Source organism: Malaclemys terrapin, chromosome 19 (genome assembly GCF_027887155.1).
Source record: "Malaclemys terrapin pileata isolate rMalTer1 chromosome 19, rMalTer1.hap1, whole genome shotgun sequence".
Taxonomy (NCBI): Eukaryota; Metazoa; Chordata; order Testudines; family Emydidae; genus Malaclemys; species Malaclemys terrapin.
The window spans coordinates 22,877,049-22,890,837 of record NC_071523.1 but is presented as its reverse complement, the minus strand read 5'-3'; the positions used below and the strand labels follow the sequence as shown (position 1 = coordinate 22,890,837).

Sequence of the window (13,789 nt, the reverse complement as noted above, 5' to 3'; positions counted from 1 at the left end):
TCATGTTTATTTGTCGTCCGAGTCTCTGGAAGCAATCCATGGCCGCTTGAGTGGATCGAATGGCATCTGATTGAGTATGCGACTTCAGGAGACAGTCTTCCAGGTAAGGAAAAATTATTATTCCTTGCTTTCTGACGTGCACCATTACTACCGCAAGGATCTTGGAGAAAACGTGAGGTGCTGTTGACAGGCCGAAAGGCTGAAATTTGTACTGATAGTGGTCTGTGCCCAAAGTAAATTGGAGAAAACCTCTGTGAGCAGGGTGTATTATAAGATGAAAATAAGCATCCTCCAGGTCAAGGGCTGAAAGCCAGTCCCCCTGCTCCAGAGCCAGTGGTATTGTTGTCAAAGTGACCATTCAGAACCTTTGCTTTCTCACAAACGTGTTCAGACGCCCGAGATTGAGGATGGGTCGCCTCCCCCCACTTTTCTTTTGTATTAAAAAATAGTGGGAGTAAAACCCCTTCCCTCTGTGTTGAACAGGGACAGTCTCCGCTGCCCCTAGTTGGAGGAGATGTTGTACCTCTTGCGTAACAAGTGTTCATGAGAGGGGTCCCTGAAGAGGGAGGCAGGAGGGTTAAGAGGGGGGTATAGACAGGAAAAGAATGGTATAGCCCAATCTGATAATTTCCAGGGCCAATTTGTCTGTGGTGATAGCCACCCAATTGGGATAGAATGGGAGCAAACAGTCTCCAAAAAGCTGGATGAATGGTGTAAGTGCTGAAAGGGGTGAGAGGTCTTCCTGACCCTCGACCAAGACTTCAAATTTGCTTATTGGAGAAACTAGGTTGAGATGCCGCTGGTGGTGGAGGGCGTTGTCACTGTGGTCTCTGCCTATGTTGGTTGCATGGTCTTTGGTGTTGCTGTGTGTAAGACGGGTATCTAGGTTGTTGATACAGTTGATGACTAAAGCTGTAGCAGTGGACCTGGCGGCCGTATCAGCAGCATCCAGTGTGGCCTATAGAGCCATGTGTGAAATCATCTGTCCTTCACAGACCAGACATTTGAATTGTTGTCTCTTTTCCCTCAGGAATGTCATTAATAATTTCCATAAATTTGCCATAATTCCTGTGGTCATATTTGGCAAGTAATGCCACGTAATTCGCCACCCGAAATTGTAGTGTAGAAGAAGAGTATACCTTGCGGCCAAATAGATCCAGCGTCTTACTCTCCTTATCAGAAGGAGTGGACCAAAAGTGTTGTTGTTTGCTCCTTTGATTGGCCGCTTTCACTACCAGCGAGTTTGGTGCTGGGTGTGAAAAGAGGACCTCAGATCGAGGGAACATAACATTTTTGGACCGCCTTCTTTCAGGTTGGGGGTATTGTAGCTGGAGTTTGCCACACTGTCTTGGCAGGTTCCATGATGACCCCATTAATGGGCAAAGCTATCTTGGAGAAGGCAGATATCTGCAAGATATCGGTTAAGTCATGCTGAGTTTTCAGCACTTCCTCCAGAGCAATCTTAAGCTCGTTAGCCACTCTTTTGAACAGGTCCTAAAAGTTGATAAAGTCTTCTGCAATGGTTGGTGGTGGACACATAATAGCCTCATCTGGTGAGGAAGATGAATTATTATTGGTTGGAGAGGTGTCTGGAGCCGTGTTCTCTTGTTATTGAATCATGGGCTCCTCTCTTGTGTCCACCGCTACAGCCTCCAAAGGTGTAGGTGAGGGTCTGGTGTCTTCCCTACATGGACTGTGGCACCTGCTATGGTTCTTTCTATAGGGACCCCAGGGACTCCAGTATGGCCAGTGACCGCGGAAGGGCACTGGTGGTCCCATCCATGGGCGACCATACCAGGGTGGTAGATCATGAGAATAGGAGGACTGTGGTAGTCCAGCAATAATCAGGGTCCCGACTGGGGAAGAATGGTGTGAGGAGAATACCCCTTCAACCTTGTCATCTTCATCCCTGGAAAACAGTGATGGTATCGGAGAGAGCAGTACTGTGGGCCTTGGTGAGACACTGGTGCCTAATAGAGGGGATTCTGGAGTTGAGGAGACCACCAAATCTTTATGATGCTGGGAACAGAATGGTGCTGAGAGCATCAGTTCCGAGGGCAGGGTGCCAATCAGAGTGGTGGCGCAGTGCGCTAAGTCAGTGCTGAAGTAAACTGAGGTGGCGCCGTCATGTTAGGAGCATTAGCCTGCAGCATGGGATTAGGAGTAGTTGTCAGTACCGTCTCCTTCGGTGCTATTGACAGTGCTGTGGTGGAAGCAGGCAACTTAGAGCCATTAACCTCTGCACCTGAGCGGTTGGTGCTGGCTGCAGCACGGACAGTGCTGAGCCACAGAGCGGCTGACACTGATGAGAGCAATTTGGTCTGCAACCGTTTTGCGGTGGTCTGCTCTCTATGAGGTGAGGAAGCTGGCCGCTTTTTCACCATTTTATTTGTCCTTAGAGGAGCCAGGCCAGTGGTGGGAGCTGTGGGAAGCAGCGGGTCACAGGGACATGCTGGCTACCACTTCCTGCAGCTCTCATTGGCTGGGAATGGTGAACCGTGGCCACTGGCAGCTGCGGGGAACCGTGCCTGTAGACGGTCAATATCAGCAAAATGTCTCTCAACCCGTAATCAGATTAACCTAATGGGCCGCAGGTTGCCCACCACTGATCTAGGCGGTGAGGAGAATGGTGCCCTTTGGCAAGAAGAAGATTCCTGTCCAGGGTCAGAGACTGGTCTGAGGGACTTTTCCATTAGGATGAGTGTAAGCCTCAGGTCTTTATTTTTTCGTGCCCTAGCTTTCAGTTTATTACAATGGGCACATTTCTGGGGAAGGTTAGATTCCCCCAGATTATGGGCACATTGAGCATGTCCATCTGAGATAGGCATCGCCCTCTCTGCACGCCGTGCATCTTTTAAAACCTGGCGAACCAGGCATTTTCTTAAGTACCTCTAAGCTACAGGATATAAATTTTTCTTTTTTTGAAATGGGACAAAAAGGTAACTACTGAAACTTAACTTGTCTAAACTAACCTAATTTAACCTACTATCTATTTGAAAAAATTAAGGTTTTCACTGGGACTGCTGAGCTCCGTCTCAGGCAGGGGATGGTTGAGAAGGAACTGAAGAGTCCTGGTCGCGCACACGCTATTAGGAGCCAATGGTGCGTGAGGCAGGCACCGCGCGTGCATGACCCATACGGGCACTGCTGCAAAACTCTCAGAGCAAAAGCGCAGGAACGCACCTTCCCCTGGAGTGGAGCACCCACAGGGACATCTCGCAAAGAAGAAACCTAACAAACGCTCCAATTTCAAGTTTCCATATGTGGATCTTGACAAAAGAATAAAGAAGTCTTTACATAGAGGGCACTTCATTATGATGCTGATAGTTGTTTACAGAATGTTCATTATTACATCACAAGCATTAAGGAAACTATCGAGTTTCCAAAATGCAAAAGTCTCACCTATAGAGTCCTCTCAGCAGGCTCTTTTAAGAGTGCAGACCATGAAAGATGTATCGATTGCAGGTAATCTTGAGACTACAGCACGCATGTATTCTTTTAGGAAAGGCATGATGGCACAATTTCTTTGTTCTCTCCTCTATTCCTAATGTGTGCCCTCTCACGCTTTTCTGTTCAGCTTTGAACCTGACTGGCTCATTCTGAGACATTAAAGTGCAAGTCTCATCATTTTATTATTTCTAGAACAAAGGAGTGAGTAAATATTAAGAATTTCAGCTACAAATCCAGTACTTTTGTTCTGTGTTACCTGCGTGCATGGCTGGGAAGCTGGAAATAAATCTTTCAGCGCTTCATAGCCTGTCCTGTAGGAAGAAGTGCAGTTTGCAATAGTTGAGCAAGTGAATTTAGCAGGTAACCTGTGCTGCTTCTTGTCTCCAGGTGAAGGGAAAGGGCAGACGGTGACAAGGGAAGCAGCAGAGGACTGGAGTGGTAACTGCTAACTGTATGGGGGGGACAGAGGAGTTAAAGAGCAATTCACTGAAGAGGATGAGGACTGTGAAAGGCAATGGCAAAACTGTGATGGTGGGAGAGGAGTTTGGAGGGGAAGCAGCATAGGTTTTTGAATAATGAATTGTTAATTTGCAATTATGCTCATTTTCACTGCAGTCTCATAACACAGGTCTTTGTGGCAAGCAGCACATCGATATATAGCTACAAACACCTGCACAGGCCCAACACCTACCAGCCTCATGACTACTAACTCAGTTAAATAGACATTAAATAGGAAAAATGGGGAGGTCCCCCATTTAATTCAGGACAGCATATTGGTGAGAAACAGAGTGTCCCAGCTTCCAGCTAGTAGGATTCCAATTAGGGTGCTGTCTCTGGACCCTTTTCTAGGTGATAAGTCTAGAACCCTCTTCACTTCCCACCACTGGGAGAAAGGGTAAAGCCACTTCCCTGTCTCTTCCCGAATTCCAACTTTTGGATTCTTTTCTCCTAAGTTTGCTGTTTCTCTGAAAAGTATTGAGCATCTTCAGAAACACAGATGCAGTGTTTAGTTGCTGCTGGGAGAGAGGAGAAGAGTCTCCTTTCCTTAGCCTCTCGCACTACTGCTCAGCAAGAGCCTTCAGAAGTAGCACAGTGAAACTGACAAGCTTGTAATGGAGCATCCTGGTAGCTGTTCAGAAAACCATCAGGCAGCAGTGACACTGTGCGGAGACTGGGAGTCAGGATGCCCATGTTCTGTTCTAAGCTCGAGAAGGGAATCTGTGGAGAACAGCAGACTGGAGGTCTGAATCTTATTGCCCTGCACCAGGTGCCGTCGTTTACACCAGTGTAAAGTGAATATAAAATGATGCTATTCTGATCTGTGACATTTTACACCAATGCAACACACACACCAGGCCTTAGAAGGCAGGATTCTTGGATTCTGTTCCCAACTCTAATGGGAGGATGGAGTGCCTGGTGCTTGGCTTTAGTCTCTCCTGCTGAGCACATGACAAGGAAATTATTTTATTTTATGCTAAAATCTAATATTAATGCTGCAACATTTTAATTATGAAGGAAGTCATTACCCATTTAGCATGTGCCAGTGCAGACCCATTCCAGTTTAAAATAAATCTGTTTACAGTATCCAAAATGGCTGTTAAGTTCCCACCAATAGCACTTTCTAAGCATGCCCAGTGATGGATATAAAAGTCCTTTTTCCCCCACTTATTCATGCATTTGTAACATCTACTGCAGAGTTCTGTCCTGTTGTGAAAAGCAGCAGTGTTAGTAATTGCAATAGGGTTAGTTTATACAGTATTTTGTTTCATATAATTAATGGATGTGAAACTTACTGGCATATCTAGGCTGCAGCCCCATGCAAGCAAGCAGAAAGCAAAATATTTAAAATGGAATAGAGAGAGAAACTGGCTAGCAGGCAGCTAACTCACCCTTTTGTACAGCCTATGGTCCACCAGAGGGCTTCAGATAGCAAAACAATACCAAAGAGCTATTAGCATACACATGGCATCAAAGAAACCTTACAATAGTTTCACTTCAATGGAGGGAAGACAAAGTATTTCTATTTGCCTGGAGAGAGAAGGGCCCACTCCCAGATGCTGCCTGTGTGATTCCCTCTCTTCACCAGGCAGCAGCAGATCAGAGTTCAAAACATTTTAGGATAGTAAAGTGCAATATGAAGTAAAATGAAGACAGATAGTTGTTCTGGTGGCATTTCCAGCCCCAACCTATCTTCCCTTGCATGATAGGCCGTCTTCTATCTCAGTCCTAATTTCACTGGCTACAACAGGACTATAATCCAGATGATAACCACAGCCTAGCAATACTACAGAAATACCTCAAGAAGATAAAATTTTAAATATAAACCGAAGGAAAAGAAAGGAAATAGAATGTTATCAGTTTACTGAAAGCTGACTGTGTGGATTGCAAGTGGGTGTCGATTCAGTTAAACCAGGCCCAGTTAGAATGTACATTGGTTCCACCTTTCCCTGTAGCTCTAAATCAATATTATTTATGAACCACTGACTAGCTGAGGATAGTTGGCGAGTCATTAAATATGCAAACCTTTAATTCTGGTCTCACACAGGGACACTGTGCTGGAGGGCAGGTCAATAAGCAGAAGGTATTACTGCAACTTTTAGACTTAAGAGTCAGTCACTGGCTAACAGGCCTGAGCATTATCCACATTCAGAACTATTCAGCTGTGCATCTCTTGAATGGCCTGTTCTGTCTCGTGCTCTATAATAAAACTTTCAAGGTAAGACATGCTGATACCATGATATGGTAGCATGTTTTTCTTCACATTCCTGGGGATACGTAACAGATGGACAAATAGATATTTTTCCAAGATCTATAGTAATCTCTGCATCTCCTACCTTAAGAGTTACTGTCACAGATGAGTGTACTGAATCTGTTTATGGGGGTCTATTTTTGTCTACATGATGTCTGCCCATATTCAGATGCATATATCTTAGCAGATATGAGCTCCAGCTCCAAAAAATCCTGCCCTCATCCAACAATGCACACTTAATTGAAATTCACATTTCTCTCTTTCTATCCTATGCAATGTTCATGTATCAGTTACCAAGGTAACCAAACCAACTGTAGGTCTCTCTCATGAACTGACCCAATGGCATCTGAACTGTTGTCTCTGATACTGCAGTAAGTGAAAATTTATGAATACAGGAAGCTCCAACTAGCACAGTCCTTAAACACACTGGGTCAGATCCTCAGTGGATATAAATCAGCTTTGCTCCACTGAAGATCTGAGCCAATAAGTAGATCTTACAAACCACGAGAGGTACCTTAGAGCTGTTTTGGATATGGACAGAAAGGGGTTTTTCATAACTTACTTAAACAGATTTAGACAAAATATAAGTCAGATGGTTACCAGGAAAAAGCCCAAGGAAAGCACACAACTGAATCTTGCATAAAGGGAACAGAATAATCTCTTAGTAAGAATTATTTCCAGGATCCAGTTCTAATATCTAGATGTGGCCAACAGAACTAGGTTAAAGCAAATTTTAAAAATGTAGAATTAGCAAATGTTCACTCACAAGTTACACGTTAAAACTTCTGCAGCTGAAGAATTCACTGGCTTTACACTTAGTTTGATGGGTCTGTGCCAAGGACTGGCTTTCTTTCTTCTGCTTTTTTCCCCTCCCCTCCATTAGCTGATAGGTCTATTTCTAACTAGTCTCACTTTCCTTATACTGCTAAGCTTTCTCTCTGTTCCTTTCTATCACTCTTTTCTTTCTCTCTAAGCTATTCATAGTGCATCAATCATCACACTATCTTGCGTGCTGATGCGAATTTTCAGAGGCGAAAGAAGTAGCTCCATCGTGTAATTTTAGAGAGCCAGAGGCGCTGCTAGTCACATTTGCCACCCCAGCCCCCAGAACATCCAGAGCAGTAAGTCAAGTCTAGACTTCAGAACGCGCTGGCTCACCCCCTGAAATTGTCACTGGAGCTTTCTGCTATTGGTGTGCTCACTTTTACATTTCTAAGGGAATACAATCAAATTTACTCTAATAATTTTACTAATAAATCTGGTACATTCCCAAATTCAACACAAAAAATACCCAACATCCCCACTGTGCCATTCTTTGTGTGACCTTTTCAGACCACAGTTTTTATGCGGAATCTTTATGCTGCTTCATTGAGTAATGAGATTTTGAAACTTTTGTTTGTAATTTTCTCCAATGCCAGGATGCCTCAAGGTAAAACTCTTTTGTAAATGATAAGATTAGTAATAAGGAAATATCCGTGTTAAACCTTTGCAATTGCCCAAGTAAAGCACATGCACATTCTGCAGTAGAAACACGTACATAGCACACAAAGGATGTGGGCACATTTTCAGTTTAGAAGGGGAAGCATGGTAATTTGGGATTTATGATCAGCTCTTCCTTGGAAATGGAGACAAGAATTTATTTTTGTTTAATTCCAGCCTAGAATTAGGGATGCATTCCAAAACAACTCTGATCTCTTGCGAAGCAGTGCATTAGCCCTCTGAACTCAGAGAAGGAATTGCTCTCAAGATGGTACATGAGTACAGAGCAGTGAGCTACAGCCAAAGTGCCTGAGGCAGGAAGAGATTTATTCTCTGGGTCACAGTGCTTTCTCCCCTTGCTTTCCACCCCCGGATTTAAAAAGCAACAAGACCTAATTCCCTCTGTCTCTACACAGCTATAGTGACCCCACCTGACTAGGTATTGCAAGGAATTGAGCCAAAGGCATAGGAAAGGTCTACTCCTTCATAGGCCTAAGGTTCATATGAGCGCGCAGAGCCTTACTTTAAGGAAACGAGAAACTGAGGAGAGGCTGACAGAAGGAGAAAGGTCAAGGACAGGAGAAGCTGCAAAAGCTGCACATCAGATAGGTCAAGGAAGAGATTGGCCTATTGAAAAGCCTGGGAATTGTGGTGTAGTCCAAGTATTTGGCTCACTGGTGGAAGATTCTGCACTATGGCTAATTTTAGGGGACCTTTTTTGTATGTTCAAGTATGTTTATGTGGGTGTCAAAGTCAGCCAAATACAAGAGTCCCTGGCAGCTCTGCTCCATTGGCCATAGGAAAGGGGGCATAAAGCTTCAATGTGGACTGCCCTGCCTTCTAAGAGATCTGAGGGGATCTACAGTTTCTGAGTTCTGTACCTGTTCTATGGGGGTAGACCTGTATGGAGAATGATCAGGTGAACCTTTGAGTTCACTTCTGCCTGCCCTGTTGTAGTGAGGGACAAGCCAGCCATACTCTGACAAAATGCTGTGTCAACGTCAAGAGCACTTGGCGCTAGTTTAGAAACTAGAGTAGCTCCTCTCTTGGGCTGCATCTGCTACTTGCCATGTGAACCTGCAGGGCAAGTTGTCTGCCCACTGCTCGGGCTATGCCAGCTCATCCCAGTCTGTATCTCTGACCTCATACAAAGATGACTATTTCTAAAACCTTGTACCAAAATACTAGTAACACCATGTGCTTCCTTCCATTTCAGAGTTTAGTTTGCTGAACCAGCATTGGCTTAAACTAAACATATTTTGGTCTGACTAGCTTTCAAGTATTTTACCTTGTCTTACTGGACGAGATAAGTGTGTGGTTATTATGGAGGAGGCATATGCAGAAAGATCTGAATTCATTTCTACTAGTCAAGACAATGTTCTGGCTGACAAGTTAATCACCAACAAGATCCTTTCATTAACTAATGAAAGCAAGTCACCTGAACACAGTATAGTACTGTTATGGGAGCTCCAGCTGCCACATGTTGCAGGCAAACAATTGAATCAGTGTTGTCCTGAGTTCCTGGTACTGTTAGGAGACCCTTCTTGCCTTGTGTATTTATTCTCCAATTTAATGTTTATTTAGACATGTGGCGTGGCTGACATTTGCACTGACTTGTTTGCTGTTGAGTCTCTCCCCTCCTAGAGGGCTGTGGGGCTCAATTTATCTAGATTATAAACAGATTCTTGTGACGCCACTAAATGTAGACCTGTGTCTTAAGTAGAGATGCTTCCAAGGTATAGTGGATGCTGTGACATGCTGCACTACGAGGCTAAGGGCTGGTCTACACTTGGGGGGAGGGGGGAGGGGAAATCGATCTAAGTTACGCAACTTCACCTACGAGAATAGCGTAGCTGAAGTCTACGTATCTTAGATCGATTTACGCCCCCATCCTCATGGCATGGGATCTATGGCTGCGGCTCCCCCATCGACTCCGCTTCCGCCTCTCGCTCTGGTGGAGTTCCGGAGTCGATGGGGAGCGTGTTCGGGGATCACCACGTCTAGACGAGACGCGATAAATCGATCCCCAATAGATCCGGTGGGTGGTGTTTACGTACCCTAAGGTGCAAAGAAAAAAAGTCTGTGAAGCAGTTAGGATATAGTCTATGTAGTGTGTGTGTGTGTGTGTGTGGGGGGGGGGGGAATCTATTATTCCACTGAACTCTCCTCCAGGGCTCCTCAAGGCCAACTTCAGTAAAGTAAGGAGTATAACTAAGAGTTTCTTTGTTCTGCTTCCATTTATCACAGCCTTTTACCATATCTGCAATGCAGCTGAATGTGTCTTAGTGACAGTCCCAATCTGGAGATTTTTTCATAGTGCTTTTTTGTAAGCAGCTGGGCTTTGTTACTTGATGATGAGAGTGATTTGCAGTGATTCTAATCTATTCTATTCAGGTTCTTATAGTGCACCCATTGCAATGCTCTGCGGATGCCCTAGGACTGAAAGGTAAGGAAAATCCATATAAAAGTGATGTCATACCTGTGGCGGCAGCGTCGTAAAAACCGCATGATCTTGCGAGCAGCTTGATCCTGCTTCTTGGTGAGCAAACTGCTTCTAAACACAAAGGAAGGAACATCAGGGCATGGGCAATATTGAGGAGAAAGGGTACTAAATAGGAGAATAATCATTCTATGTGTACTGTGCATTTCTAACCTGGCTTACCTGTAAAATGTGGCACAGTCCAGGGCTGTTAGATACCAACATACAAACAGTATAAGCCCTTAAGAACCTTACACGCTACCTTTATTACATTTTCCTCTGCCTCATCTCATTTGTTGGACAGTAAAATTCTTATGACCTGCATTTACTGTCCCTTAAATGCTCCTTTGATGTGTATATCAGCTCCTTAATTTTAAAACTGATTTTTATGCATTGCTGATGATGCTGTCGGAGTCCCTAAGATGCTTATTAATTTGCTTTCTGTATGAGGCCATTCGCAATCCAAGATGAGAGAATAAACCAAGTGAACTGTTCTTTCTAACATAGACTTATGGAGGAACCCCAAAGCCAGCAGAACTAGCACACATGCTACTATGTTCCCGTTAGCTAATCCTGCTGTGGGGATCTCCATTCAGAAATCAGGATGCTGCTCTCATTTCAAAAGCATCATCATTCAGTTTTATTTATTTTTTGCTTTGGTCTTTTCACTTGTAATGCCAGTGTCCATGATTCACAAACTGCATCAACAGGAGTAACTATTAGAAGAATATCTAGGTTGTTCCTGCACTTCAGCTCTTGCAGGACAGCTCAGTTTGACTGAGGCTAGGTCCACACTACCCGCCTGATTCAGCAGGTAGAGATCGATCTTCTGGAATCGATTTATCGCATCTCATGTGGACGTGATAAATCGATCCCAGAAGCGCTCCCCTGTCGACTGAGGAACTCCTGCTCGCCGAGAGGAAGAAGCGCTGTCGACGGGGGAGCTTATCTGCGCCGCGTGGAGCCGCAGTAAGAAAACTTAGTTCGATCTAGGCAACGTCGACTTCAGCTACGCTATTCTCGTAGCTGAAGTTGCGTTTCCTAGATCGATCCCCCACCCCAGTGTGGACCAAGCCTGAGAGCCTCCTTTCCTCTACATGCTAACTTAGCTCTCCTCCTCTCTTTCCTACAAGAGTAAATTTTCAGCTCTTTACCACAGACCCACCTAAGTTTCTGTTGTACAATGGCAGCTGCTCGACTTTTTTGTCTCCTCTTCCCACATTCTTTGTAGCTGCGATAGTACTGCTGGATCAGCACTGCGGCTCGTCGGCTCTGCTGGAATTTTTTCTGTTCATAATAGCTTCTGAATTTGCTCTGGATAAGGATGGCAGCTTGTGTCATCTTTTTATAAAGTGCATACTGCAAAGGAGACAAAGAGAGGCTAAGGCATTCCAGCAGAAAGCAGGCTTCCAAGACTCTCGCCCCACTGGAATGTGATGGGGGAGGATACTCTCTCTTCTTATTGCTATGAGTAGAGGCCAAACTTAGTATCTCCTCAGTGAGCAGAAACTGTCTGAAATATGGCCCCGTGACAAACTGGTGCAGTTGTAGGGTCTAGTCTACACTAGAAAAATTAGTACCTATAGTACAGCCTCTGCCAGCAATGGTGCAGTTGTGCTGGGGGAATTTATTTATTTATATTTCTAATTGGTAACAATGGTGTAAGTACTAATATAGACATGGCACAAATGTTTTAACTTTTGAGTCACGAACACCTGTTCTGATCTTGTGTCTAGTCTACAGTAGTAGGTACTTATATTTCTAGTGCACATACATTCTAGTACAAAAGTAATCCAACTGCAGAAGAACTGGTATTTACTCTTAACAGGTACAGCAACAACATTCACCATTACAAGATGACAAATGCTATGAGGTAAAGGTCTCTGGTTCTTCTATACACACAGCTGTTGCTGTGTCAAAATTTGCACAAACAAGAGGGGACTATGTCTAGCTAGCAGACTATAATGAAAAAACAACGTAACCTACTAAACACAAAGTGCTGATAAATGTACAAAGTAAGTATGTTGAAAAAAACATTTTGTCTCTAATACTTCTCAGTTATAAAAATGTCACTTTTAAACAGATCATTTAAAAACTATTTTGCTTTTCAATATTCATGCCATTTGCAGTTCATGCTGGTTAGGCAATGAAGACAATATTTGGGTTGCTCATATAGTTTACATCCGAATAAAAACAATATTTTGACTGAAATAATTTTTGATACTACTAAGATTTTCTCAGAATCATTTGTATTAAACCAAGCCTAACGTTGGGCCTAAACTATTTGAGAGTACCCCTTTAATCATTATACATGAGAGTGATATTTCTGTGTTTTATAAAGTTATAACCACCATGCACTAAATTTGCACTAGTGCTCACATACACTAAAAATCCCCCTCCAGTACTGGGTTATTTCCAGACCAGCAATCTTTTATGCCTCTAATCTTCCATCTGTAAAACTTAACCAATGAAGAGGTGCTTTCCCTTAGGGTCCTTTTGCCTTCTGAGACATGCTTGAACAATAGCGTTCTATTTCTGGCTTGTTCCTGTGTGAAAGATTGCTAAACATGGGCAGACTGCTCCTCATTCAGAACCTCATGGTTTAGCTCCCTGCATTGAACACAGCCCAGCATCAATGGCCTGGGTCTATTAATTGAAAATGGGAGTTGTACACTGCTCTCAGCTATTGCATTCTGTTGAGTAGATTTCTATAATAAGGTTTACCTTGCATAATAAAAGACATATATTACCTAGCCTTCAGCAGAGCAGTCAGTAACGAGGAGAGGAAGCAACTCTCTAAAGGCAAGAATCTCTTTTACATTTTCTCCCTTCAAAATAACCAATGTAAGACAGCCCTCCCTGGTACATGGAAGTCATCTGCATTCAGGAATATTTAAAATTGCACACAATTTACTTTCTAAGTGGTAAATGCAGACCTGGACTGATATGTGAAGGTCACATTTAGCAGTCTGAACTGATGTGTAGAGCAGACTTTTACTGTGAGTTGGTCTTCTTTTGAAGAATATGTCATAAAGTGTTATATATCCCCAGACAGTTTGCCAGCCTTTGACTCACTGCTCATCTAATTACAGGAGAGATGTGACACATGGGCAGCAGCCATCTCTATATCTGACAGTTTTACATCATACTTCAGAGAGTTCTCTCTTCTTAAAAACAAACCAACCAACCCATCATATCATGGAGTAACACCAACATTTACCAAATTTCACTCTTTGGCACTGAAGCAGTTGTGGGTTGCTGGTACATTTTGTTGTCATTTTTTATTTTCTGATTTTTTTTTAAATAAACTCTTACAATAATTAGATGAACCAAAGTTTGGTTTTAAATTAGCTATTTTTAAAAAATTCACTCTCGGGCTGATCTTTTCTTTTCCAATTCTGAGCCCAGAAAGGACTTCTGTGGCTGAGTTACAACACCCTGAACAGAGGGCTAAAAGTGGAACAGTGACACTCAAGCTATGTCTATTTAAGCCTGCAGTCATTGATGTAAATAATACAGTGATATAATATAGTAATAAGTTATGTGAGATGAGAGAATTATAGCTCTAAGATACCACCCAGGTCTGCATCCAAACTTGTGAGATCCACTCAGCTGTCTTGTTGCCTATGCAT

The 13,789-nt window shown here is 43.4% G+C and overlaps 1 protein-coding gene across 8 annotated transcripts in view; it reads right to left on the bottom strand.

Moving 5' to 3' along the window:
• The window catches only part of CAMTA1 (calmodulin binding transcription activator 1), a 668,552-nt gene that overhangs the window by 16,180 nt on the left and 638,583 nt on the right, over positions 1-13,789 (bottom strand). For 2 of the 8 annotated variants that reach the window (XM_054008960.1, XM_054008963.1), the window contains 3 exons: positions 11,323-11,516; positions 10,158-10,232; positions 5,340-5,370 (listed from right to left, as the gene is read on the bottom strand). In XM_054008960.1, the coding sequence (XP_053864935.1) occupies positions 5,340-5,370; positions 10,158-10,232; positions 11,323-11,516 (300 nt within the window). Of the gene's footprint in view, positions 1-3,706; positions 3,762-5,339; positions 5,371-10,157; positions 10,233-11,322; positions 11,517-13,789 lie in introns of all 8 variants that reach the window. The other 6 variants (XM_054008958.1, XM_054008962.1, XM_054008956.1 and 3 more) reach the window with 5 other exon arrangements.